The sequence below is a fragment of the Bombina bombina genome, chromosome 4 (genome assembly GCF_027579735.1).
Source record: "Bombina bombina isolate aBomBom1 chromosome 4, aBomBom1.pri, whole genome shotgun sequence".
NCBI classification, from domain to species: domain Eukaryota; kingdom Metazoa; phylum Chordata; class Amphibia; order Anura; family Bombinatoridae; genus Bombina; species Bombina bombina.
In genome coordinates this window covers 952,604,988-952,631,074 of record NC_069502.1, presented here as the reverse complement: position 1 = coordinate 952,631,074, position 26,087 = coordinate 952,604,988, and the positions used below count along the sequence as shown (strand labels likewise).

General features: G+C 42.7%; 1 protein-coding gene across 1 annotated transcript in view; it reads left to right on the top strand.

Annotated features, from left to right (window-relative positions):
• The window catches only part of ANAPC1 (anaphase promoting complex subunit 1), a 592,717-nt gene that overhangs the window by 132,439 nt on the left and 434,191 nt on the right, over positions 1 to 26,087 (top strand). The window contains exons 26-27 of the mRNA XM_053712607.1: positions 6,742 to 6,968; positions 20,627 to 20,745. Coding sequence (XP_053568582.1) covers positions 6,742 to 6,968; positions 20,627 to 20,745 — 346 coding nt within the window. The remainder of the gene's footprint in view (positions 1 to 6,741; positions 6,969 to 20,626; positions 20,746 to 26,087) is intronic.

Below are 26,087 nucleotides of genomic sequence, written 5' to 3'. Positions count from 1 at the left end.
TATGTATTTTTGTATATGTGTAAATTATATACACGTGTGTGTATTGACAGATCTAGATATATTAAAAGAAAATATTTCTCCAACATAGGTGTGTCCGGTCCACGGCGTCATCCTTACTTGTGGGATATTCTCTTCCCCAACAGGAAATGGCAAAGAGCCCAGCAAAGCTGGTCACATGATCCCTCCTAGGCTCCGCCTTCCCCAGTCATTCTCTTTGCCGTTGCACAGGCAACATCTCCACGGAGATGGCTCAGAGTTTTTTGGTGTTTAAATGTAGTTTTTATTCTTCAATCAAGAGTTTGTTATTTTAAAATAGTGCTGGTATGTACTATTTACTCTGAAACAGAAAAGAGATGAAGATTTCTGTTTGTAAGAGGAAAATGATTTTAGCAACCGTTACTAAAATCGATGGCTGTTTCCACACAGGACTGTTGAGAGGAATTAACTTCAGTTGGGGGAAACAGTGAGCAGACTTTTGCTGCTTGAGGTATGACACATTTCTAACAAGACTTGGTAATGCTGGAAGCTGTCATTTTCCCTATGGGATCCGGTAAGCCATTTTTATTAAATAAGAATAAAGGGCTTCACAAGGGCTTTAAAGACTGGTAGACATTTTTCTGGGCTAAAACGATTGATTTATAAGCATTTTTAATAGTTTATAGCTTTGATCATTTTCGCGCCACTAATGCGCAGTTGTTTTTGGGAAGCAAGGCATGCAGATGCATGTGTGAGGAGCTCAGATACATAGAAAAAGCTTACTGAAGGCGTCATTTGGTATCGTATTCCCCTCTGGGCTTGGTTGGGTCTCAGCAAAGCAGATACCAGGGACTGTATAGGGGTTAAATATAAAAACGGCTCCGGTTCCGTTTTTTTAAGAGTTAAAGCTTTCAAATTTGGTGTGCAATACTTTTTGGTGAATTTTGGTGAAATTTTGGTGAATTTTGAACAATTCCTTCATACTTTTTCACATATTCAGTAATAAAGTGTGTTCAGTTTAAAATTTAAAGTGACAGTAACGGTTTTATTTTAAAACGTTTTTTTGTACTTTATCAAGTTTATGCCTGTTTAACATGTCTGAACTATCAGATAGACTATGTTCTGTATGTGAGGAAGCCAAGGCTCCTTCTCATTTAAATAGATGTGATGTATGTGACAAACAATTTAGAGAAAATGATGCCCAAGATGATTCCTCAAGTGAGGGGAGTAAGCATGGTACTGCATCATCCCCTCCTTCGTCTACGCCAGTCTTGCCCACACAGGAGGCCCCTAGTACATCTAGTGCGCCAATACTCCTTACTATGCAACAATTAACGGCTGTAATGGATAATTCTATCAAAAACATTTTAGCCAAAATGCCCACTTATCAGCGAAAGCGCGACTGCTCTGTTTTAGAAAATACTGAAGAGCATGAGGACGCTGATGATAATGGTTCTGACATGCCCCTACACCAGTCTGAGGGGGCCAGGGAGGTTTTGTCTGAGGGAGAAATTTCAGATTCAGGGAAAATTTCTCAACAAGCTGAACCTGATGTGATTACATTCAAATTTAAATTGGAACATCTCCGCGCTCTGCTTAAGGAGGTGTTGTCTACTCTGGATGATTGTGACAATTTGGTCATTCCAGAGAAATTATGTAAGATGGACAAGTTCCTAGAGGTCCCGGGGCCCCCCGAAGCTTTTCCTATACCCAAGCGGGTGGCGGACATTGTAAACAAAGAATGGGAAAGGCCCGGCATACCTTTTGTCCCTCCCCCTATATTTAAGAAATTGTTTCCTATGGTCGACCCCAGGAAGGACTTATGGCAGACAGTCCCCAAGGTCGAGGGGGCGGTTTCTACTCTAAACAAACGCACCACTATCCCTATAGAAGATAGTTGTGCTTTCAAAGATCCTATGGATAAAAAATTAGAGGGTTTGCTTAAAAAGATGTTTGTTCAGCAAGGTTACCTTCTACAACCAATTTCATGCATTGTTCCTGTCACTACAGCAGCGTGTTTCTGGTTCGATGAACTAGAAAAGTCGCTCGATAAAGATTCTTCTTATGAGGAGATTATGGACAGAGTTCACGCTCTTAAATTGGCTAACTCTTTTACTTTAGACGCCACTTTGCAATTAGCTAGATTAGCGGCGAAAAATTCAGGGTTTGCTATTGTGGCGCGCAGAGCGCTTTGGCTAAAGTCTTGGTCAGCGGATGCGTCCTCCAAGAACAAATTGCTTAACATACCTTTCAAGGGGAAAACGCTGTTTGGCCCTGACTTGAAAGAGATTATTTCAGATATCACTGGGGATAAGGGCCACGCCCTTCCTCAGGATAGGTCTTTTAAGGCTAAAAATAAACCAAATTTTCGTCCCTTTCGCAGAAACGGACCAGCCTCAAGTTCTACATCCTCTAAGCAAGAGGGTAATACTTCTCAAACCAAGCCAGTCTGGAGGCCAATGCAAGGCTGGAACAAAGGTAAGCAGGCCAAGAAACCTGCCACTGCTACTAAGACAGCATGAGATGTTGGCCCCCGATCCGGGACCGGATCTGGTGGGGGGCAGACTTTCTCTCTTCGCTCAGGCTTGGGCAAGAGATGTTCTGGATCCTTGGGCGCTAGAAATAGTCTCCCAAGGTTATCTTCTGGAATTCAAGGAGCTACCCCCAAGGGGAAGGTTCCACAGGTCTCAATTGTCTTCAGACCACATAAAAAGACAGGCATTCTTACATTGTGTAGAAGACCTGTTAAAAATGGGAGTGATTCATCCTGTTCCATTAGGAGAACAAGGGATGGGATTCTACTCCAATCTGTTCATAGTTCCCAAAAAAGAGGGAACATTCAGACCAATCTTAGATCTCAAGATCCTAAACAAATTTCTCAAGGTTCCATCGTTCAAAATGGAAACCATTCGGACAATTCTTCCTACCATCCAGGAAGGTCAATTCATGACCACGGTGGATTTAAAGGATGCGTATCTACATATTCCTATCCACAAGGAACATCATCGGTTCCTAAGGTTCGCCTTTCTGGACAAGCATTACCAGTTTGTGGCACTTCCATTCGGATTAGCCACTGCTCCAAGAATTTTCACAAAGGTACTAGGGTCCCTTCTAGCGGTGCTAAGACCAAGGGGCATTGCAGTAGTACCTTACTTGGACGACATACTGATTCAAGCGTCGTCTCTACCACAAGCAATGGCTCATACGGACATTGTCCTGGCCTTTCTCAGATCTCACGGGTGGAAAGTGAACGTAGAAAAAAGTTCTCTATCTCCGTCAACAAGAGTTCCCTTCTTGGGAACAATAATAGACTCCTTAGAAATGAGGATTTTTCTGACAGAGGCCAGAAAATCAAAACTTCTAAGCTCTTGTCAAGTACTTCATTCTGTTCTTCTTCCTTCCATAGCGCAGTGCATGGAAGTAATAGGTTTGATGGTCGCGGCAATGGACATAGTTCCTTTTGCGCGAATTCATCTAAGACCATTACAGCTGTGCATGCTCAGTCAGTGGAATGGGGATTATACAGACTTGTCTCCGACGATACAAGTAGATCAGAGGACCAGAGATTCACTCCGTTGGTGGCTGACCCTGGACAACCTGTCACAAGGGATGAGCTTCCGCAGACCAGAGTGGGTCATTGTCACGACCGACGCCAGTCTGGTGGGCTGGGGCGCGGTCTGGGAACCCCTGAAAGCTCAGGGTCTTTGGTCTCGGGAAGAATCTCTTCTCCCGATAAATATTCTGGAACTGAGAGCGATATTCAATGCTCTCAAGGCTTGGCCTCAGCTAGCAAAGGCCAAATTCATACGGTTTCAATCAGACAACATGACGACTGTTGCGTATATCAACCATCAGGGGGGAACAAGGAGTTCCCTGGCGATGGAAGAAGTGACCAAAATAATTCAATGGGCGGAGACTCACTCCTGCCACTTGTCTGCAATCCACATCCCAGGAGTGGAAAATTGGGAAGCGGATTTTCTGAGTCGTCAGACATTTCATCCGGGGGAGTGGGAACTCCATCCGGAAATCTTTGCCCAAATAATTCAATTGTGGGGCATTCCAGACATGGATCTGATGGCGTCTCGTCAGAACTTCAAGATTCCTTGCTACGGGTCCAGATCCAGGGATCCCAAGGCGACTCTAGTGGATGCACTAGTAGCACCTTGGAGCTTCAACCTAGCTTATGTGTTCCCACCGTTTCCTCTCATTCCCAGGCTGGTAGCCAGGATCAAACAGGAGAGGGTATCGGTGATCTTGATAGCTCCTGCGTGGCCACGCAGGACTTGGTATGCAGATCTGGTGAATATGTCATCGGCTCCACCATGGAGGCTACCTTTGAGACAGGACCTTCTTGTTCAAGGTCCGTTCGAACATCCGAATCTGGCCTCACTCCAACTGACTGCTTGGAGATTGAACGCTTGATTTTATCAAAGCGAGGGTTCTCAGATTCTGTCATTGATACTCTTGTTCAGGCTAGAAAGCCTGTAACCAGAAAAATCTACCATAAAATATGGAAAAAATATATCTGTTGGTGTGAATCTAAAGGATTCCCATGGAACAAGATAAAAATTCCTAAGATTCTATCCTTTCTTCAAGAAGGTTTGGAGAAAGGATTATCTGCAAGTTCTTTGAAGGGACAGATTTCTGCTTTATCTGTTTTACTTCACAAAAAGCTGGCGGCTGTGCCAGATGTTCAAGCTTTTGTTCAGGCTCTGGTTAGAATCAAGCCTGTTTACAAACCTTTGACTCCTCCTTGGAGTCTCAATTTAGTTCTTTCAGTTCTTCAGGGGGTTCCGTTTGAACCCCTACATTCCGTTGATATCAAGTTATTATCTTGGAAAGTTTTGTTTTTGGTTGCAATTTCTTCTGCTAGAAGAGTTTCAGAGTTATCTGCTCTGCAGTGTTCTCCTCCTTATCTGGTGTTCCATGCAGATAAGGTGGTTTTGCGTACTAAACCTGGTTTTCTTCCGAAAGTTGTTTCTAACAAAAATATTAACCAGGAGATAGTCGTGCCTTCTTTGTGTCCGAATCCAGTTTCAAAGAAGGAACGTTTGTTGCACAATTTGGATGTAGTTCGTGCTCTAAAATTCTATTTAGAGGCTACAAAGGTTTTCAGACAAACATCTTCCTTGTTTGTTGTTTATTCTGGTAAAAGGAGAGGTCAAAAGGCAACTTCTACCTCTCTCTCTTTTTGGCTTAAAAGCATCATCAGATTGGCTTATGAGACTGCCGGACGGCAGCCTCCTGAAAGAATCACAGCTCATTCCACTAGGGCCGTGGCTTCCACATGGACCTTCAAGAACGAGGCTTCTGTTGATCAGATATGTAAGGCAGTGACTTGGTCTTCACTGCACACTTTTACCAAATTTTACAAATTTGATACTTTTGCTTCTTCTGAGGCTATTTTTGGGAGAAAGGTTTTGCAAGCCGTGGTGCCTTCCATCTAGGTGACCTGATTTGCTCCCTCCCATCATCCGTGTCCTAAAGCTTTGGTATTGGTTCCCACAAGTAAGGATGACGCCGTGGACCGGACACACCTATGTTGGAGAAAACAGAATTTATGTTTACCTGATAAATTACTTTCTCCAACGGTGTGTCCGGTCCACGGCCCCGCCCTGGTTTTTTAATCAGGTCTGATGATTTATTTTCTCTAACTACAGTCACCACGGTATCATATGATTTCTCCTATGCAAATATTCCTCCTTTACGTCGGTCGAATGACTGGGAAAGGCGGAGCCTAGGAGGGATCATGTGACCAGCTTTGCTGGGCTCTTTGCCATTTCCTGTTGGGGAAGAGAATATCCCACAAGTAAGGATGACGCCGTGGACCGGACACACCGTTGGAGAAAGTAATTTATCAGGTAAACATAAATTCTGTTTTTAGTCATCTCATTGAGAAACATGCAATGTAAGTATTTTCAGTTCCATGAGTAATTGTACTTAATGCATTTATCCTGCAACACTGTGTAGGTGTTAATTTTCAGTCCAGTATTTGTCAGGAATGCTTGGACAGATACCATATAGTCCATGCAACCTGGTGTTTGTTTTTGCATTAACCCAAAAATGAGTACTCATGAATGTTTGCTGCAGGTGTCCCATAATTTACATATTGGTCTCCATTTAACAAGGAGTGGGCCTGCAAGGTTCCCGGGCACGAATAATTTTCTTCGCAAGAGCTCAGAAGCTCTATCCACAGCTTCATAAATGGAGTCAATTGTCTTCTGGGATAAGTGTAGACTGTAGGAGGTACCCAGATACTGAATACTGAAATTGACTTAGGTTAGCATATTTGTGTTAATAAAACAAATATTTATAATATATGTATTTAGTACATGCCTAAATGAAAATCAGCATAGATAATGAGATGAGTATTTTTACATAATCAATAAAGGCATAATTAAAAGACAACGCAAAAGCACTGAATTTCAAATGAGTAGATTTTTGCTAACACTTCCAAAGTTCCACTTCCTTCCCCCTGCATCATATGACATCCATCAGTCAATCACAAAAGCATATACAAATATACTGTGAATTCTTGCACATGTTTAGTAGGAGCTGGTGCCTCAAACTGTGGATATATAAAGATTGTGCACCTTTTTAAGTGATTTGGAAAGTGCTCCTATCTAAATCCTGAAAGTTTAATTTGGACTTAAGTGCTCATTTAAAATATAATGAATGTGTATTCTTTCAACCAGAGACATTTTCTTTCCTAATTGAAACTAGTCTGTAAAATACTGTTACCATTTCTTTGTAATTTTTTTTAAGTCCACAGGTCAAGTACCATCCCCTGAGGTTCCTCCTTCAGGTGAAGCTGAAGAGGAAGATGACGGTATGAATGATTTGAATCAGGAAGTGCTGTCACTGATTTGGAGTGAAGATTTGCGTGTGCAGGAAGTACGCAGGCTGCTTCAGAGTTCCCATCCTGTGCGCGTAAATGTTGTCCAGATGCCTGAAGTAAGCGACCATGAGTACATAGAAGAGAAGGAAAACAGGTAGCTGTTCATTTGTGTAACTTCACTGTCAATAAAAGGAATATGTAATAATAACAATATTTCTTTCTAATGACACTGAGTCCACGGATCATCTAATTACTATTGGGAATATCACTCCTGCCCAGCAGGAGGCGGCAAAGAGCACCACAGCAAAGCTGTTAAATATCACCTCCATTCCTTCCCACCCCAGTCATTCTCTTTGCCTACGTTAGTGTAAGGTAGTGGTGGCTTCCACATGGGCTTTTAAAAATGATGCTTCTGTTGAACAGATTTGTAAGGCTGCGACTTGGTCTTCGCTTCATACCTTTTCCAAATTTTACAAATTTGATACTTTTGCTTCTTCGGAGGCTATTTTTGGGAGAAAAGTTCTTCAAGCAGTGGTGACTTCTGTTTAACCATCTGTCTTGTCCCTCCCGTTCATCCGTGTCCTGTAGCTTTGGTATTGTATCCCACAAGTGAAGGATGAATCCGTGGACTCGTCGTACCTTATAGAAGAAAAGTAAATTTATGCTTACCTGATAAATTAATTTCTTCTATGGTACAACGAGTCCACGGCCCGCCCTGTCATTTTAAGACAGATTATATTTTTTTATTTTAAACTTCAGTCACCTCTGCACCTTGTAGTTTCTCCTTTTTCTTCCTGTACCTTTGGTCGAATGACTGGGGGGTGGAGCTAAGGGAAGAGCTATATAGACAGCTCTGCTTTGGTGCTCTTTGCCACTTCCTGTTAGCAAAAGGATAATATCCCACAAGTAAAGTATGAATCCGTGGACTTGTCGTACCATAGAAGAAATTAATTTATCGGGTAAGCATAAATTTACTTTTTCTGTCAAATTTCAAAGTTTGTTAAATTTTCCTTCCCCAGCATCATTCGACAGCCTGATTATCAGCCAATCACAAAACACATATACCTGTAAGTTCTTGCACATGCTCAGTAGGAGCTGGTGCGTTTAAGTGTGCATATAATAAAAAGATTGTGCACATTTGGATAATGGAAGTGAATTAGAAAGTTGTTTAGAATTGTGTGTTCTATCTGAATCGTTTAAAGAGTGTCTAAAGTTACAGAATTTACAAGTAAGGTCATACTTATCCAAACAGTGTTTTAGCTAAAACACAATATTGCCTGCCCACGACAAACCTTATAAGTAAATCCAGCTCTAAAAAATGTTTATATGTGATGGGTTTAATATAGGGTGGATTTGGTTTATATCAAATTGATTGAAATCATGAATGAAATCACGATTTACACCACTAGTCGGTAAGACTAGATTTTAGATTATTTTTCTAGTTATATCAGACAATTACTGGTTTGGTTATATACCATTAGAAATACATAGATCATAGAAAATTATTAAATTATTGGGAGGTGAACTATCTTCAGTTTATTAGGTTCATAATTGATCAACTTTGCAGCTGTTCTTTATTGGAAGAAGAAAACTAATTACTGTAACAATTTAAATAGTTTTTACTAAGACAATAACATTATTTCATTTTTAATACTTTCCCCTCCTTTCTCACACTTTATTTTCTTGTGTCAATCTGTTTCACTCCAAACAATCTTCTATTCATTGAGCTTATTTAAACTTAGTGTGTGTTTACTCGGTGTACATAGATTTGCAGTCGATGAATGGTATTACAGGGACAGTAAAGTCAAAATAAAACTTTCATGATTCAGATAGTACATGCAATTTTAAATAACTTTACAATGTACATCTTTTATCTAATTTCCTTTGTTCTCTTGGTATCCATTGTTGAAAAGCATACATAGGCTTAGGGGCAATGCACTACTAGCTGCTTGTCATTGGCTCACCCAGTGTGTTCAGCTAGCTCCCAGCAGAGCATTGCTCTCCTGCAACAAAGGATACCAAGAGATTGAAACAAATTTTGATAAGAGGTAAATCTGAAAATTATATGCTCTGTCTGAATCATAAAGAGAAAAAAAATTGGCTTATGTCCCTTTTTAAGCTCTTTTTCTCAATATTGTATATTTATTTTATTATATTTTTGTTCTGAAGAAGCGGCATGTTATTTCTGCAGACACATTCACAGTTTTGAGAACTACAAAACCAAGAGCATGTGATAACATCTTCTAGATAGAAAAATTGCCCAAAATAATCTGACAGAAACCTCTGGGAGTGCATGACCTTGTGAATGGATTAATGGGATATAGAAACTTACTTTAGATAGAATTTTTTTTTCTCCATGAAACGCATATTATTTAAACAAAATCCTTTTTATATCTAATTTAATTTCTCTTGTAAGGTGTATCCAGTCCACGGATCATCCATTACTTGTGGGATATTCTCATTCCCAACAGGAAGTTGCAAGAGGACACCCACAGCAGAGCTGTAATATAGCTCCTCCCCTAACTGTCATAGCCAGTCATTCTCTTGCAACTCTCAACAAGCTAGGACGTTGTAGGAGAGAGTGGTTAAATATAGCTAGTTTATTTTCTTCAATCAAAAGTTTGTTATTTTTAAATAGTACCGGAGTTGTGCTATTTTATCTCAGGCAGTAAATAGAAGAAGAATCTGCCTGAGGTTTCTATGATCTTAGCAGGTTGTAACTAAGATCCATTGCTGTTCTCACATATGTCTGAGGGGATTACACAGATGAGGTAAAACTTCAGCGAGAGAATGGCGTGCAGTTTATTCTGCTATCAGGTATGTGCAGTTATAATTTTTTCTAGAGATGGAAAACACTAGAAAATGCTGCTGATACCGGATTAATGTAAGTTGAGCCTGAATACAGTGATTTAATAACGACTGGTATCATGCTTACTCCCAGGGGTAATACCCTTATGATATTGCAATATAAAACGTTTGCTGGCATGTTTAATCGTTTGTATATATGCTTTGGTGATAAAACTTTATTGGGGCCTAGTTTTTTCCACATGGCTGGCTTAAATTTAAACTAGAAACAGTTTCCTGAGGCTTTCCACTGTTACAGTTGGTGCAGTTAAAATTACAAACTGTGACATCCAGCTTCCCTCAAAGGCCCTCTGAATGCTATAGGACATCTCTAAAGGGCCCAAAGGCTTTCCAAAGTCGTTTATTGGGGAAGGTAGGGCCACAGCTTGCTGTGGCAGTTGGTTGTGACTGTTAAAAAACGTCTATTTCGTTTTTTTGATCCGTTTTTTGAACTAAGGGGTTAATCATCCATTTGCAAGTGGGTGCAATGCTCTGTTAGCCTATTATACACACTGTAAAAATTTCGTTTGATTTACTGCATTTATTCACTGTTTTTCAAATTCTGACAAAATTTGTTTCTCTTAAAGGCACAGTACCGTTTTTTATATTTGCTTGTTAACTTGATTTAAAGTGTTTTCCAAGCTTGCTAGTCTCATTGCTAGTCTGTATAAACATGTCTGACATAGAAGAAACTCCTTGTTTATTATGTTTAAAAGCCATGGTGGAACCCCCTCTTAGAATGTGTACCAAATGTACTGATTTCATTTTATGTAATAACGATCATTTTCTGTCTTTAAAAAATTTTATCACCAGAGGAATCTGACAAGGGGGAAGTTATGCCGAGTAACTTTCCCCACGTGTTAGACCCTTTGACTCCCGCCTAAGGGACTCACGCTCAAATGGCGCCAAGTACATCTAGGGCGCCCATAGCGTTTACTTTACAAGACATGGCGGCAGTCATGGATAATACACTGTCAGCGGTATTAGCCAGACTACCTGAACTTAAAGGTAAGCGAGATAGCTCTGGGGTGAGACAAAATGCAGAGCATACTGACGCTTTAAGAACCATGTCTGATACTGCCTCACAATATGCAGAAGCTGAGGAAAGAGAGCTTCAGTCAGTGGGTGATGTTAATGACTCAGGAAAGATACCTGATTCTAATATTTCTACATTTAAATTTAAGCTTGAACACCTCCGCGTGTTGCTTAGGGAGGTTTTAGCTGCTCTGAATGACTGTGATACCATTGCAGTGCCAGAGAAATTGTGTAGACTGGATAAATACTTTGCAGTGCCGGTGTGTACTGATGTTTTTCCAAATACCTAAAAGGTTTACAGAAATTATTAATAAGGAATGGGATAGACCAGGTGTGCCGTTCTCTTCCCCTCCTATTTTTAGAAAAATGTTTCCAATAGATGCCACCACACGGGACTTATGGCAGACAGTCCCTAAGGTGGAGGGAGCAGTTTCTACTCTAGTAAAGCGTACTACTATCCCTGTCGAGGACAGTTGTGCTTTTTTTTAGATGCAATGGATAAAAAATTAGAGGTTACCTTAAGAAAATATTTATTCAACAAGGTTTTATCCTACAGCCCCTTGCATGCATTGCCCCTGTCACTGCTGCTGCTGCAGCGTACTGGTTTGAGTCTCTGGAAGAGGCTTTACAGGTAGCGATTCCATTGGATGATTTACTTGGCAAACTTAGAGCACTTAAGCTAGCCAATTCTTTTATTCTGATGCCATTGTTCATTTGACTAAACTAACGGCTAAGAATTCTGGTTTTGCTATACAGGCGCTCAGAGCGCTATGGCTTAGATCATGGTCAGCTGACGTGACTTCAAAATCTAAGCTACTTAACATTCCCTTCTAGGGGCAGACCCTATTCGGGCCTGGTTTGAAGGAGATTATTGCTGATATCACTGGAGGAAAAGGTCATGCCCTTCCTCAGGACAGGTCCAAATCTAGGGCCAAACTGTCTAATTTTCGTGCCTTTCGAAACTTCAAGGCAGGTGCCGCATCAACTTCCTCTAATGCTAAACAAGAGGGAACTTTTGCTCAATCCAAGACAGTCTGGAGACCAATCCAGACCTTGAAAAAAGTAAGCAGGCCAAAAAGCCTGCTGCTGCCTCTAAGACAGCATGAAAGAACGGCCCCCTATCCGGTAACGGATCTAATAGGGGGCAGACTTTCAATCTTCGCACAGGCGTGGGCAAGTAATGTTCAGGATCCCTGGGCGTTGGAAATTATATCCCAGGGATATCTCCTGAACTTCAAAGTTTCCCCCCCAAAAGGGAGATTTCACCTTTCACAATTATCTGCAAACCAGATAAAGAGAGAGGCATTCTTACACTGTGTACGAGACCTCCTAGTTATGGGAGTGATCCATCCAGTTCCAAAGGAGGAACAGGGACAGGGTTTTTACTCAAATCTGTCTGTGTTTCCCAAAAAAGAGGGAACCTTCAGACCAATTTTGGATCTAAAGATCTTAAACAAATTCCTCAAAGTTCCATCATTCAAGATGGAAACTATTCGTACCATCCTACCAATGATCCAGGAGGGTCAATATATGACTACAGTGGATCTAAAGGATGCTTATCTTCACATTCCGATACACAAAGATCATCATCGGTTTCTCAGGTTTGCCTTTCTAGACAGGCATTACCAGTTTGTAGCTCTTCCCTTTGGATTAGCTACAGCCCCAAGAATCTTTACAAAGGTTCTAGGGTCGCTTCTGGCGGTCCTAAGGCCGCGGGGCATAGCAGTAGCCCCTTATTTAGACGACATCCTGATACAGGCGTCAAACTTCCAAATTGCCAAGTCTCATACGGACGTAGTACTGGCATTTCTGAGGTCGCATGGGTGGAAAGTGAACGAGGAAAAGAGTTCTCTATCCCCACTCACAAGAGTTTCCTTTCTAGGGACTCTGATAGATTCTGTAGAAATTAAAATTTACCTGACGGAGTCCAGGTTATCAAAGCTTCTAAATTCCTGCCGGGTTCTTCATTCCATTCCGCGCCCTTCGGTGGCTCAGTGTATGGAAGTAATCGGCTTAATGGTAGCGGCAATGGACATAGTGCCGTTTGCACGCATACATCTCAGACCGCTGCAACTATGCATACTCAGTCAGTGGAACGGGGATTACACAGATTTGTCCCCTCAACTGAATCTGGACCAAGAGACCAGGGATTCTCTTCTCTGGTAGCTATCTCGGGTCCATCTGTCCAAAGGTATGACCTTTAGCAGGCCAGATTGGACAATTGTAACAACAGATGCCAGGCTTCTAGGTTTGGGTGCAGTCTGGAATTCCCTGAAGGCTCAGGGATCGTGGACTCAGGAGGAGTCTCTCCTTCCAATAAATATTCTGGAACTAAGAGCGATATTCAATGCTCTTCAGGCTTGGCCTCAGTTAGCAAATCTGAGGTACATCAGATTTCAGTCGGACAACATCACGACTGTAGCTTACATCAACCATCAAGGGGGAACAAGAAGTTCCCTAGCGATGTTAGAAGTTTCAAAAATAATTCGCTGGGCAGAGATTCACTCTTGCCACCTATCAGCTATCCATATCCCAGGTGTAGAGAACTGGGAGGCGGATTTTCTAAGTCATCAGACTTTTCATCCGGGAGAGTGGGAACTCAATCCGGAGGTTTTTGCACAACTGATTCATCGTTGGGGCAAACCAGAACTGGATCTCATGGCATCTCGCCAGAACGCCAAGCTTCCGTGTTACGGATCCAGGTCCAGGGATCCCAAGGCGACACTGATAGATGCTCTAGCAGCGCCCTGGTCTTTCAACCTGGCTTATGTGTTTCCACCGTTTCCTCTGCTCCCTCGACTGATTGCCAATATCAAGCAGGAGAGAGGATCAGTGATTCTGATAGCACCTGCGTGGCCACGCAGGACCTGGTATGCAGATCTAGTGGACATGTCATCCTTTCCACCATGGTCTCTGCCTCTGAGACAGGACCTTCTACTTCAGGGTCCTTTCAACCATCCAAATCTAATTTCTCTGAGGCTGACTGCCTGGAGATTGAACGCTTGATTTTATCAAAGCGTGGCTTCTCCGAGTCAGTTATTGATACCTTAATACAGGCACGAAAGCCTGTCACCAGGAAAATTTAACATAGGATATGGCGTAAATATCTTTATTGGTGTGAATCCAAGGGTTACTCATGGAGTAAGGTCAGGATTCCCAGGATATTATCTTTTCTCCAAGAAGGTTTGGAAAAAGGATTGTCAGCTAGTTCCTTAAAGGGACAGATTTCTGCTCTGTCTATTCTTTTGCACAAGCGTCTGGCAGATGTTCCAGACGTTCAGGCATTTTTTTTCAGGCTTTAGTTAGAATCAAGCCTGTGTTTAAAGCTGTTGCTCCACCATGGAGCTTAAATTTGGTTCTTAAGGTTCTTCAAGGAGTTCCGTTTGAACCTCTTCATTCCATAGATATCAAACTTTTACCTTGGAAAGTTCTGTTTTTGGTAGCTATTTCCTCGGCTCGTAGAGTCTCTGAGCTATCTGCCTTATAATGTGATTCTCCTTATCTGATTTTTCATACGGATAAGGTAGTCCTGCGTACCAAACCTGGGTTCTTACCTAAGGTGGTATCTAACAAGAATATCAATCAAGAGATTGTTGTTCCATCCTTGTGTCCTAATCCTTCGAAGAAGGAACGTCTATTACACAATCTGGACGTGGTCCGTGCTTTAAAGTTTTACTTACAAGCTACTAAAGATTTTCGTCAAACATCTGCTTTGTTTGTTGTCTACTCTGGACAGAGGAGAGGTCAAAAGGCTTCGGCAACCTCTCTTTCTTTTTGGCTAAGAAGCATAATCCGCTTAGCCTATGAGACTGCTGGACAGCAGCCTCCTGAAAGGATTACAGCTCATTCCACTAGAGCTGTGGCTTTCCACTTGGGCCTTTAAAAATGAGGCTTCTGTTGAACAGATTTGCAAGGCGGCGACTTGGTCTTCGCTTCATACTTTTTCAAAATTTTACAAATTTGATACTTTTGCTTCTTCGGAGGCTATATTTGGGAGAAAGGTTTTACAGGCAGTGGTTCCTTCCATTTAAGTTCCTGCCTTGTCCCTCCCTTCATCCGTGTACTTTAGCTTTGGTATTGGTATCCCACAAGTAATGGATGATCCGTGGACTGGATACACCTTACAAGAGAAAACACAATTTATGCTTACCTGATAAATTTATTTCTCTTGTGGTGTATCCAGTCCACGGCCCGCCCTGTCATTTTAAGGCAGGTAATTTTTAAATTTAAACTACAGTAACCACTGCACCCTATGGTTCCTCCTTTTCTCGGCTTGTTTTCGGTCAAATGACTGGCTATGACAGTTAGGGGAGGAGCTATATTACAGCTCTGCTGTGGGTGTCCTCTTGCAACTTCCTGTTGGGAATGAGAATATCCCACAAGTAATGGATGATCCGTGGACTGGATACACCACAAGAGAAATAAATGTATCAGGTAAGCATAAATTGTGTTTTTTTTTTTTTTTTTGAATAAATTTTTATTAATAATGATAATACAAAACCACACAACAACACAGTTTTCACTTGACATAATTGGGAGCGGGAATACACGCAATTTTTCATAAGGCAAATGACATTCAAAGTAGACCGGTTGGCCCGGTATAGTAGTCAAACTTGTCCAATAATCATACTTCAGCTGTGTATTTGCACTTTACAGGTGTTGTGTATTGGTTTGTCCGAGGGGAGGTTTTGGTTTTTTGTATTTTAGATACCGTATGGCCATATACGCCATACCTGATGAGCCTGACAGTTAAGTGAGGTAGGATAGTAAGTACATATGATGTATGCGAACGAGAATAATGCTGATAGAGTCGGTCACCCACCTCTCCCAAAGGGGAGGGGGGGGAATATTGGGGAAGGAAGTAAAGGTATCGAGAGGGGGGGGGGAGGTGGAAGGGTCAGAATAGCGAGGAGCACCTCAGGTCTAACATAGTGAGGTGCATCCTCTAGGGGGGAAAAATGAGATAGCCGGGGAGAGGTCGCTAGGTTTAAAGAGAGAAGGGTATTATGGAGTTGGTTTCAGATAGGTCTCCCAGGGTTCCCAGATTAGGCAGAAGACATCTGACTGTTTCTTCGTTCTAAAGACATAGTCTTCCATTGCTTTAACGTATTGTAGGTAGTCAATGACTGCCTGCCATCTTGTGGGCTGCTGTTTTTTCCAATTCCTAGCAATTAACATCTTGACTGATGTCAACAGGTAGACTAATAGGTATCTCTTGTGCTTTGGTAGCTTTTTTACGCCTAAATGTAGAAGGGCTAGGCCTGGAGTATCTGGGATCGGGAGTTCTAGGGCCGTACAGGCCGCACAGACTTTCAACCAAATTGGTCGGAGTCTGTCACATGACCACCACATATGGAGTGGGGTCCCTATCTCCCCACATTCCCTCCAGCATAGGGGTGAGTGCTCAGGATACAGAGTCCGAAGCTTGGTCGGCACTAGGTGCCATCTGGTGAGAATTTTGAAGTAAAGTACGTACATTGTGGTACAATGGAGTGCAGATTTAGTCAGCTGTATCGCCTTAGTCCAGTCAAGTGTTGTGAAAGTGAGTCTCAATTCTGCTTCCCAGGAAGCCATATGTCTGGTTTTCACTAGGGTGGGAGGCCCCAAGAGAGCTCCATAATGGGCAGTGAGGGTTTTGTACAGTTGTAGGTTCGCCTTCCATCTAACCTCCCAAATCGTGGGTGTCCTGATCTTGTCGACCAGGAATCCCCATGCCTTCATCAGGGATCTAAGTCTCATAAAGTCAAACTCTAGATGTCGGGGAATGTCGAATTTAGTTATCATGTCCTGGGACGAAAGAAGACTCTCGTCCAGGAAGAAATCACTTAGTGAAGAAATCTCCAAAGCCCTCCAAGGAGTGAGCCGAGTATTAGGCAGCCCTTGCAGGAGCGACACGACCGGGTGGATGGGAGAGGGATGCAGAGCTATCAACTGGTGGTGTCTTAGGTGAAACCAGGCCGATTGACAGTCTTTAATAAGATGATTGGAGATTTTTATCTGTGTGGCTAGATGTGGAGGAACCCACAACAGATCCGAGAGGTCAACATAGGCAGGGAGGGAAGCCTGTTCCAGTTCCCTCCATCTCGTAGGGGGTAGGGCTGGCCCCCACGCTGAGAAATGCGAAATCATCGCCGCTCGATGGTATAGTTGGACGTTGGGTAGTCCTAACCCTCCTCGGTCGATTGGGGTCTGAAGTGTGGCCGCCGCAACTCTCGGCCACTTATTGTCCCAAACATAGGAGTTAAATGAGGTTTGGAAGCCACGTAGAGTCTTTTCCGGCACTGGGATGGGGATACACCTCATAATGTAGGTTAATTTGGGGAGGATCATCATCTTCAGAGCGGCAATTCTGCCCATCCAAGAGATTTCCTCATATTTTTTAGATTTCAATCTCACCTCGACTTCCCGCAGTAAGACAGTGTAGTTTTCCTGCAACACTGTGTTTTTGTCATGAGACAAAAAGACCCCTAGATGTCTGATCCCATCTATCGACCACTTGAACGAGTAGAGCCGCTTAAGACGTCTCTGTTCTGGTTGTTCAATGTGGATCATGTAGGCCTCTGTTTTAGACACATTAATCTTATAATTCGAAATGCTACTAAAGGACTCAATGATCCCGAAGAGATGGGGAAGTGACTCCACTGCGTCAGTGAGAAAGAGAGTGAGATCATCAGCGAAGAGTGCCAATTTCTGGTGTGTATCATGAATCTGAAGGCCCTGGACCCCAGGACTTTCTCTAATTGCCTCCGCGAGAGGTTCCATCACCAGCGCAAAAAGGAGTGGGGACAGGGGACACCCCTGTCTAGTCCCGTTCCTGATCGCAACTTTAGAGGAACAGAAGCCCATACCCTTGATCACGGCCGTCGGAGAGGTGTAGAGGGCGGCAATAGCTGTACGAAACGTCTCGGGAATCCCAAAACGTTCCAAGGCACAGAACATATAATCCCACCCCACCCTGTCAAACGCTTTTTCTGCGTCCATAGACAGGGTGAGGAGGGGTAATCCCATATCCGCCGCTTCCATAAATATGTTCAGTAGCCTACAAGTGTTATCTGTACCTTGCCTTCCTTGTACAAATCCCACTTGGTCCAAATGGATCAGCGAGGGTAAGTGTTTTCCAAGCCTGGTCGCAAGGACCTTGGCATAGACTTTCACATCCACATTAATAAGGGAAATGGGCCGGTAGCTCTCGCAGAGCGCCGGATCCTTCCCTTCTTTGGGTATAGTCAAGATGCTAGCCTCCAAAAATTCAGGGAGGAAGGCTCCCTTCTCTCTAACTTCATCAAAAAGATGGAGCAAAATAGGTGAGGCCCGTAAATCCATCCGGACCCGAAGCCTTGTGTGGCTTCAAGGCCAATATGGCCGTTTTGATTTCCTCTAGAGTGAAAGGGGCAGTCAGGTCATCAACCGAGTCTGCTTCCAAGGAGGGAAGGTCCAACCCCGCCAGGAACTGTTGAGTCGCTGTTCTGCGAGCGTCGACTCCCAAAGAGTCGCTATTTAGATTATACAATGAAGTATAGTAGTCAGCAAACGCCTTCCCAATATCTTTTGGTGAGTGAACTGCGCCTGCTGCCGTAGAGATCGTGGGGATTCTGGCTTGAACCGCACGATCTCTGAGCTTACGGGCCAGCAACCTATCAGCCTTGTTTCCTTTGTAAAAGTACACTTGTCGAAGCCGAAGCAGGTTTGCCTGAACTCGTAGCCGCTCTCTCTTATTAATTTCATCTCTGATAGCGCCAACCCGGTCGCCCAGGGCGGGAGTTGGGATATTTTTGTTAGCCAATTCAGTCTGTCTCAGTTCCGCATATAATTTAGCAAGGGAAACCTTGTTTTTAGCCTTTAACAACGTACTTTTGTTAATAAAATGGCCCCTGAGATAGGCTTTAAGTGCGGCCCAAAGGATTCCCTTTCGGTCAGAGAGGTATGTTTTCGGTTTTTTTTTATCTAGAGTAGGGTCCCAAACCAAATTAAGATCCCCCCCTATCAATAGGTGTCCCCTCCTAACTTCTCCCAGTCTCCGCAGAAACTTTCTCAAGAATGGAATCTGTTTGACATTTGGGGTGTAAATAGAGGCTAAGGTGTATAGTAGTCCATTTAATGAGCAGACCAAAATCAGGTATCTGCCCTCGGGGTCCCGGTCAACATGTTCCATGACACAACAAATGTCTCTGTGGATCAGAATCGCTACCCCTCTCTTTTTCTCTGAGAAACAAGCCATTTCACATATGGGGTAATGTATCGGAGTACGAAACGGCCTAGCTTTGTTATCCCAATGAGTCTCTTGGAGAAACACAATATGTAGTTTGTGGGAGTCAAGGTAACTAGATAAAAGGCTTCGTTTAGTATGGGAGTTTAAGCCCTGGGCATTGATAGTGGCTACAGTTATAGGCGCCATATGGTTAGGAGATTTTATGTCCCTAGTAGAATAGTAAAAGGATGGGAGGGGGATGTTTACCAGGGAGACAGGGGAAAAAGGGGGAAATGAAAGAAGGGAGAGGTGGGTCTATCCGCTCTCAAGTAACTGTATGGGTTATTTTAGGAACAGTCAGGATACTCAGCGATGTGTAGAGTACACTATCTCTATGAGTGCTCTTACTAGAAATAGTAAGAGGTCACAACTATTAAGGTGGGGTGGAGGTCAGCATGCAGAGCCTGACCCCAGTCAGTCGTTTTGTGTCATGCGTCAAATGTCTACAGATGTCAAGATTCTCCGGTCTGTGTCATGTGTGTCGTTTCACACGTATCATGTGGTGGGTCAAACGTGACAAATACACAGCTCTACAGGAACAACACATTATCACGTTTCAATAAGGTTGAACACAGGATACAGAGTTAAACAGTGCCATTAACTATGAGGCAATAACTGGTACACACAATTTGGCAATATTGCTAGGTAAATTATTCTTGTAGAATGGCTCCCTTCTTAGCAATCTACTTACTAGTAACAAATATTTGGTGACAAGGTATCTTTTCCCATGGTACACATTTTAAGTAATTTCAGCTGGATATTGCTAGGGGGCAATGACATATGTTTACCATAGGGGAGATCATCACTGTTAAGCTATGTCTCAACACTTGGAAAATCTAGTAGAGTAGACGCCCATACTCATGGCTGTGGTAGCTAAGCTATTCTATTGACAAGTCTCTCAACTATGCAAAGTATAAACAAACAATCATTAATGGTAATAACAATGCTGCAACACATTAACATTTGCATATCCCTCAGTATAGAGAGGGAAGCGCGTAAGAAAAAAAAAAAAAAAAAAAAAAAAAAAAAAGGGGATAAGGTGGAACCATAGAACAGGAGAAACTGAAAACATCCATGCTAAGTCCCGTAAGGAACAGTAAAAGTGGCAAATCCCGTAGGGGATATCAGGATCTTCTAGGAGAAGTAAGGGGCCTCATTGCCCAAAGTCCAGTGTGGGGTGTTAAACAGAGCGGGGTTCATGTTGTGCCTTTAATTTTTTTTTTTAATGGAAACAAATCAATGATTTTTATACACTGGTTTAATATAATTTGTACTGGGTTGCACTTGATGTACAGTATCTCTGAAGGAAGCAGGGGATTGATTTCTTTATTCCCCACCCAATTAAACATTAAAGTGGGAGACATTTAGGTGATACTTAGCTACATGTTGTACAGGTAAGAAATAAAGCCTATGCACTACCCCTTTATTAGTAGGTGTTAACATTGGCAAAATTCGGCTGCATTTTAAAAATCATATACCAACAAATGGTAATATCTGCAGGTGGACAAATAAGCTTACATGTTACTAGAACCTTTCTGTTCATATCATTTAAAGGATAGGGTATATGTACTATTTTATTTTACAGATACAATGTAGTGATGTGTAAATGATTTGTCTGCTAATATCCTTTTATCAGTACTTTTATATGCTTATTGTTTTGCCTATATATTTCTTATCAATTGTAGGTTATTACAACTATGTCAGAGGACTATGTCTCTTCCTGTGGGACGCGGAATGTTCACCTTATTTTCCTACCACCCAGTTCCTACAGAACCACTACCAATTCCTAAATTAAACTTGACAGGTGGGTGTTTGCTGTACTTTAAAACATTTTATTTTTTTACAAGATTTGTTTGTAGTCTCCTTTCAGTTTCAAGAAGATAATTCAGAATTACCCATGCTTTAAAAGGTATGTAAATAAAAGGCAACATAAGAAATGAACCTCCCAATGGTGGGCAGGAGAAAGGGCCAGTCCATTTGAGAGGATGTTCCTGCAGCCACTTTCAATACTCTTATAAGCAGATTTCCTGAGGGGTTGGCAACCTTTATGACTGCTGTGCCAAAGTAATACTGTGTGACCCAGGATGTCAGTTCACTTATTAAAAACAAACAATATTTGATAACTAATAAAGAACCAACCTCAGGATAGACCTGGGGCCCTGCAACACTCAGCCAATACCCACAGAAGATCTCTGATCCCTTGCCTTCCAATTATGATCTTAGCCACAACATACCTAAAATCAGATCCCTGGCCATTCTCTTATCCCCCTTATCACATTACTGGTCAGACCAATGGCACAGCAGTCCCTTCCCTAGCTATTCCCTGGGGCCTTTGTTGTCTGCTGCGCCAAATTTCCCTTGTAAGGAAGTGTTGTTGTTTTTTTTTATAACTGTGCACAGTTCATGTATAGGTGGAGTGAAGAGTGCAGCAGTGCTTTACCTAGCTACCATGTTGTCCCACTCCACGTATTATTTGAATCACTGCAAATTCCATGGTTAAAAATTACATTTCTTTCCTATGGCATGGAGAGTCTATGACTTCATTCCAATTACTAGTGGGATATTCACCTCCTGGCCAGCAGGAGGAGGCAAAGAGCACCCCAGCAGCTCTTAAGTGTCACTTCCCTTACCCATAACCCCCAGTCAGTCTTTGCCTCTGTTATCGGGAGGATGGCGAAGTTGAGTGTCTGAAGATTTAATCCTTCAATGGGTACTTTTCCCTGCAAGCAAGGATTGAGGTCTAGCTGTGTCTACATCAATCTCTTTAGTAAGAGTTGTGTTTTTTAGCAGTTAGAAGGTGGCGAGGTTGTCTTTGCTTTACGTCTAACATTATTGCTACCCCTGTTATTGAAAGCCAGTGTTAGTTACTCTGTTTTATCTTTTTCTACAGGTCTCTGATAGGAGTAAGTGTCCTTTCACACCTTGTGAGTGGTCTCTCTGCCCGACAGCTGGATCTGCAGGTAAGTGCCTTTGTCTTCTAGGTACTGGAGACTTGCACAGTAAAACTTTTATTTTCATCTTAATATGAGGAGAATCCACGGCTTCATTCCTTACTTGTAGGAATACAGAACCTGGCCACCTGGAGGAGGCAAAGACACACCAGCCAAAGGCTTAAATACCTCCCCCACTCCCCTCATCCCCCAGTCATTCTTTGCCTTTCGTCACAGGAGGATGGCAGAAAAGTGTCGGAAGGTTCGGATTAGTCTCTTATGGAGGGTAGTACTCTTCGGTATGGGACTGGAGTTATAAGTAGTCTTGTCAGCCTCTCAGTGAGAGCTTTGACGAATGTTAGGGTCTGGAGATGCAGGGAGAGTCTTTCTGCAAAACCATCCAGACTCGTATTAACAGCTCCTAAGCAATCAGTGTTGATGAGTTTCACTGCCTGCTTCTATCACTCAAGTCCATGTCGGGTGCAATGCTACAAGACTGTCAAACTTGAGAGGCTGTGTGTCTGTTCCACGGCAGTGATTCTGTTAAGATCGTTTAATTTTATACTCATATGATAATGCAAGAAGACAGGGTCAGAGTGTGACTCCTTATATCTGTATGGAATCAAGAGTTAATAATTCCGGAAGGGGATTATTGAACGGGGGATTTACGCATACTTTGCTTTATTATGTTTTATTCTGCGACGTGTGAGATGAGACTCAAGCAGATGTTGGAACATTCAAATTTTACTTTCGTTTTGGATATCTGCGCGGCCTGTGAGGTTTGGCGTGCTTCTTCCTGGAGCAGGGGATGTCCTGCATGGCATACTATGTGACCGGGTGTGGTCTCATTGATTTCCTCTTTCCTGACCGTGCGGTTTACAGGAGACGAAGCGGTTTCTCTGTGGGGCCTGGGTCATAGGAGGTGGTGAGTGCCCCAGCCATTGGGGGTATAAAGGTGCCATTTATCTTTTTCTATAGTCCATCTTAAAAGCGCAAGTTATGGAGGACTCTGATACGTTAGAGGGTACTCCCTCTTTACCTAAATCTAATACCTGTTTTTATTGTGAGGAGGCTACGGTATATCCGCCTGCTCATTTATGTTCCACATGCCTTGATAAAGTACTTCTATCTAAGATGCCCAAAATGTTTAGTACCACTGAGCCGTCCACCTCTGAGGGGTCTCCGTCCGGTGAGGTGCGTTCCCTGCAGTCATCTCTTACAACACATGCAGTTTCCCATAGCACTGCTATTCCTCCTTCGGGAGGGGCCCTCTTACCGCCAGACCTTACTGAACAGCTACAAACGGCAGTGTCTGCGGCCTTCAGTGCTTTATCGCGCCCTGCTAAGCGCAAGTGAAAGGTCAAATATTGCTATCCTTCCTGGGGTAATCTTCCAACTTGTTGGATTTATCTGATACTAGATTATCCACTGATGAGGACGCCTCTGTTACTTCAGAGGATGCTCTTTCTGGGTCGGAATCTGCTGCCTCTAAACCTCCGGCTGCGGAGGAACCAGACTTTAGATTTAGGATCGAGCACTTACGCTTTCTGTTAAAGGAAGTGTTGGCTACGTTAGAGGTTCCGGAACCTAAATTACCCGAGGAACCTTCTATTCCTAAGCTTGATAAAGTTTATGAGGATAGGGTGGTGCCACAGACTTTTCCGGTTCCCGTAAAAATGGAAAATATTATCAAGAATGAATGGGAGAGACTTGGATCTTCTTTCTCTTGTTAAGTGTATCCAGTCCACGGATCATCCATTACTTGTGGGATATTCTCCTTCCCAACAGGAAGTTGCAAGAGGATCACCCACAGCAGAGCTGCTATATAGCTCCTCCCCTAACTGTCATACCCAGTCATTCTCTTGCAAGCCTCAACCAAGATGGAGGTCGTAAGAGGAGTGTGGTGTTTTATACTTAGTTTATTCTTCAATCAAAAGTTTGTTATTTTTAAATGGTACCGGAGTGTACTGTTTATCTCAGGCAGTATTTAGAAGAAGAATCTGCCTGCGTTTTCTATGATCTTAGCAGAAGTAACTAAGATCCATGGCTGTTCTCACATATTCTGAGGAGTGAGGTAACTTCAGAGAGGGAATGGCGTGCAAGTTATCCTGCAATAAGGTATGTGCAGTTAATATATTTCTAGGGATGGAATTTGCTAGAAAATGCTGCTGATACTGAACTAATGTAAGTAAAGCCTTAAATGCAGTGAGAGCTACTGGTATCAGGCTTATTAATAGAGATGCATACTCTTATAAAAATGTAATATAAAACGTTTGCTGGCATGTTTAATCGTTTTTATATATGTTTGGTGATAAAACTTATTGGGGCCTGGCTTGAATTCTGCCTAGTAACAGTTTCCTGACTTTCCACTGTTGTAATATGAGTGGGAGGGTTTTTTTTGTGCAGCAAAAATTACAGACACAGACATCCGGCTTCTTCCTGCATGATCCAGGATATCTCTGGAGGGCTCAAAAGGCTTCAAAGTCGTTTTTGAGGGAGGTAACAAGCCACAGTAGAGCTGTGGCAGTTGTTGTGACTATTTAAAAACATAAAAAAAAAACAAACAAAAAAAAAAACGTTTTTGTCAGTTATTATTCTGTGTTTGCTATTAAGGGGTTAATCATCCATTTGCAAGTGGGTGCAATGCTCTGCTAACTTGTTACATACACTGTAAAAATTTTGTTAGTGTAACTGCCTTTTTTCACTGTTATTTCAAATTTTGGCAAAAATTTGTGTTTCTTAAAGGTGCAGTAACGTTTTTTATATTGCTTGTAAACTTGTTTAAAGTGTTTTCCAAGCTTGCTAGTCTCATTGCTAGTCTTTTTAAACATGTCTGACACAGAGGAAACAACTTGTTCATTATGTTTGAAAGCCATGGTGGAGCCCCATAGGAGAATGTGTACTAAATGTATTGATTTCACCTTAAACAGTAAAGATCAGTCTTTAACTATAAAAGAAATATCACCAGGAGATTCTGACGAGGGGGAAGTTATGCCGACTAACTCTCCCCACGTGTCAGACCCTTCGCCTCCCGCTCAGGGGATGCACGCTAATATGGCGCCAATTGCATCAGGGACGCCCATAGCGATTACCTTGCAGGACATGGCTGCAATCATGAATAATACCCTGTCAGAGGTATTATCCAGGTTGCCTGAATTAAGAGGCAAGCGCGATTGCTCTGGGGTTAGGAGAAATACAGAGCGCGCAGATGCTGTAAGGGCCATGTCTGATACTGCGTCACAATATGCAGATCATGAGGACGGAGAGCTTCAGTCTGTGGGTGACGTCTCTGATTCGGGGAAACCTGATTCAGAGATTTCTAATTTTAAATTTAAGCTTGAGAACCTCCGTGTATTGCTTGGGGAGGTATTAGCTGCTCTGAATGACTGTAACACAGTTGCAGTACCAGAGAAATTGTGTAGGCTGGATAAATACTATGCGGTGCCGGTGTGTACTGATGTTTTTCCTATACCTAAAAGGCTTACAGAAATTATTAGCAAGGAGTGGGATAGACTGGGTGTGCCTTTTTCCCCACCTCCTATATTTAGAAAAATGTTTCCAATAGACGCCACTACACGGGACTTATGGCAGACGGTCCCTAAGGTGGAGGGAGCAGTCTCTACTTTAGCAAAGCGTACCACTATCCCGGTTGAGGACAGTTGTGCTTTTTCAGATCCAATGGATAAAAAATTAGAGGGTTACCTTAAGAAAATGTTTATTCAACAAGGTTTTATTTTACAGCCCCTTGCATGCATAGCGCCTGTCACGGCCGCGGCGGCATTCTGATTTGAGGCCCTGGAAGAGGCCATCCATACAGCTCCATTGACTGAAATTATTGACAAGCTTAGAACACTTAAGCTAGCTAACTCATTTGTTTCTGATGCCATTGTTCATTTGACTAAACTAACGGCTAAGAATTCCGGATTCACCATCCAGGCGCGTAGGGCGCTATGGCTTAAATCCTGGTCAGCTGACGTGACTTCGAAGTCTAAATTACTCAACATTCCTTTCAAGGGGCAGACCTTATTCGGGCCTGGTTTGAAGGAAATTATTGCTGACATTACTGGAGGTAAGGGTCATACCCTTCCTCAGGACAGGGCCAAAGCAAAGGCCAAACAGTCTAATTTTCGTGCCTTTTGAAATTTCAAGGCAGGTGCAGCATCAACTTCCTCCGCTTCAAAGCAAGAGGGAACTTTTGCTCAATCTAAGCAGGCCT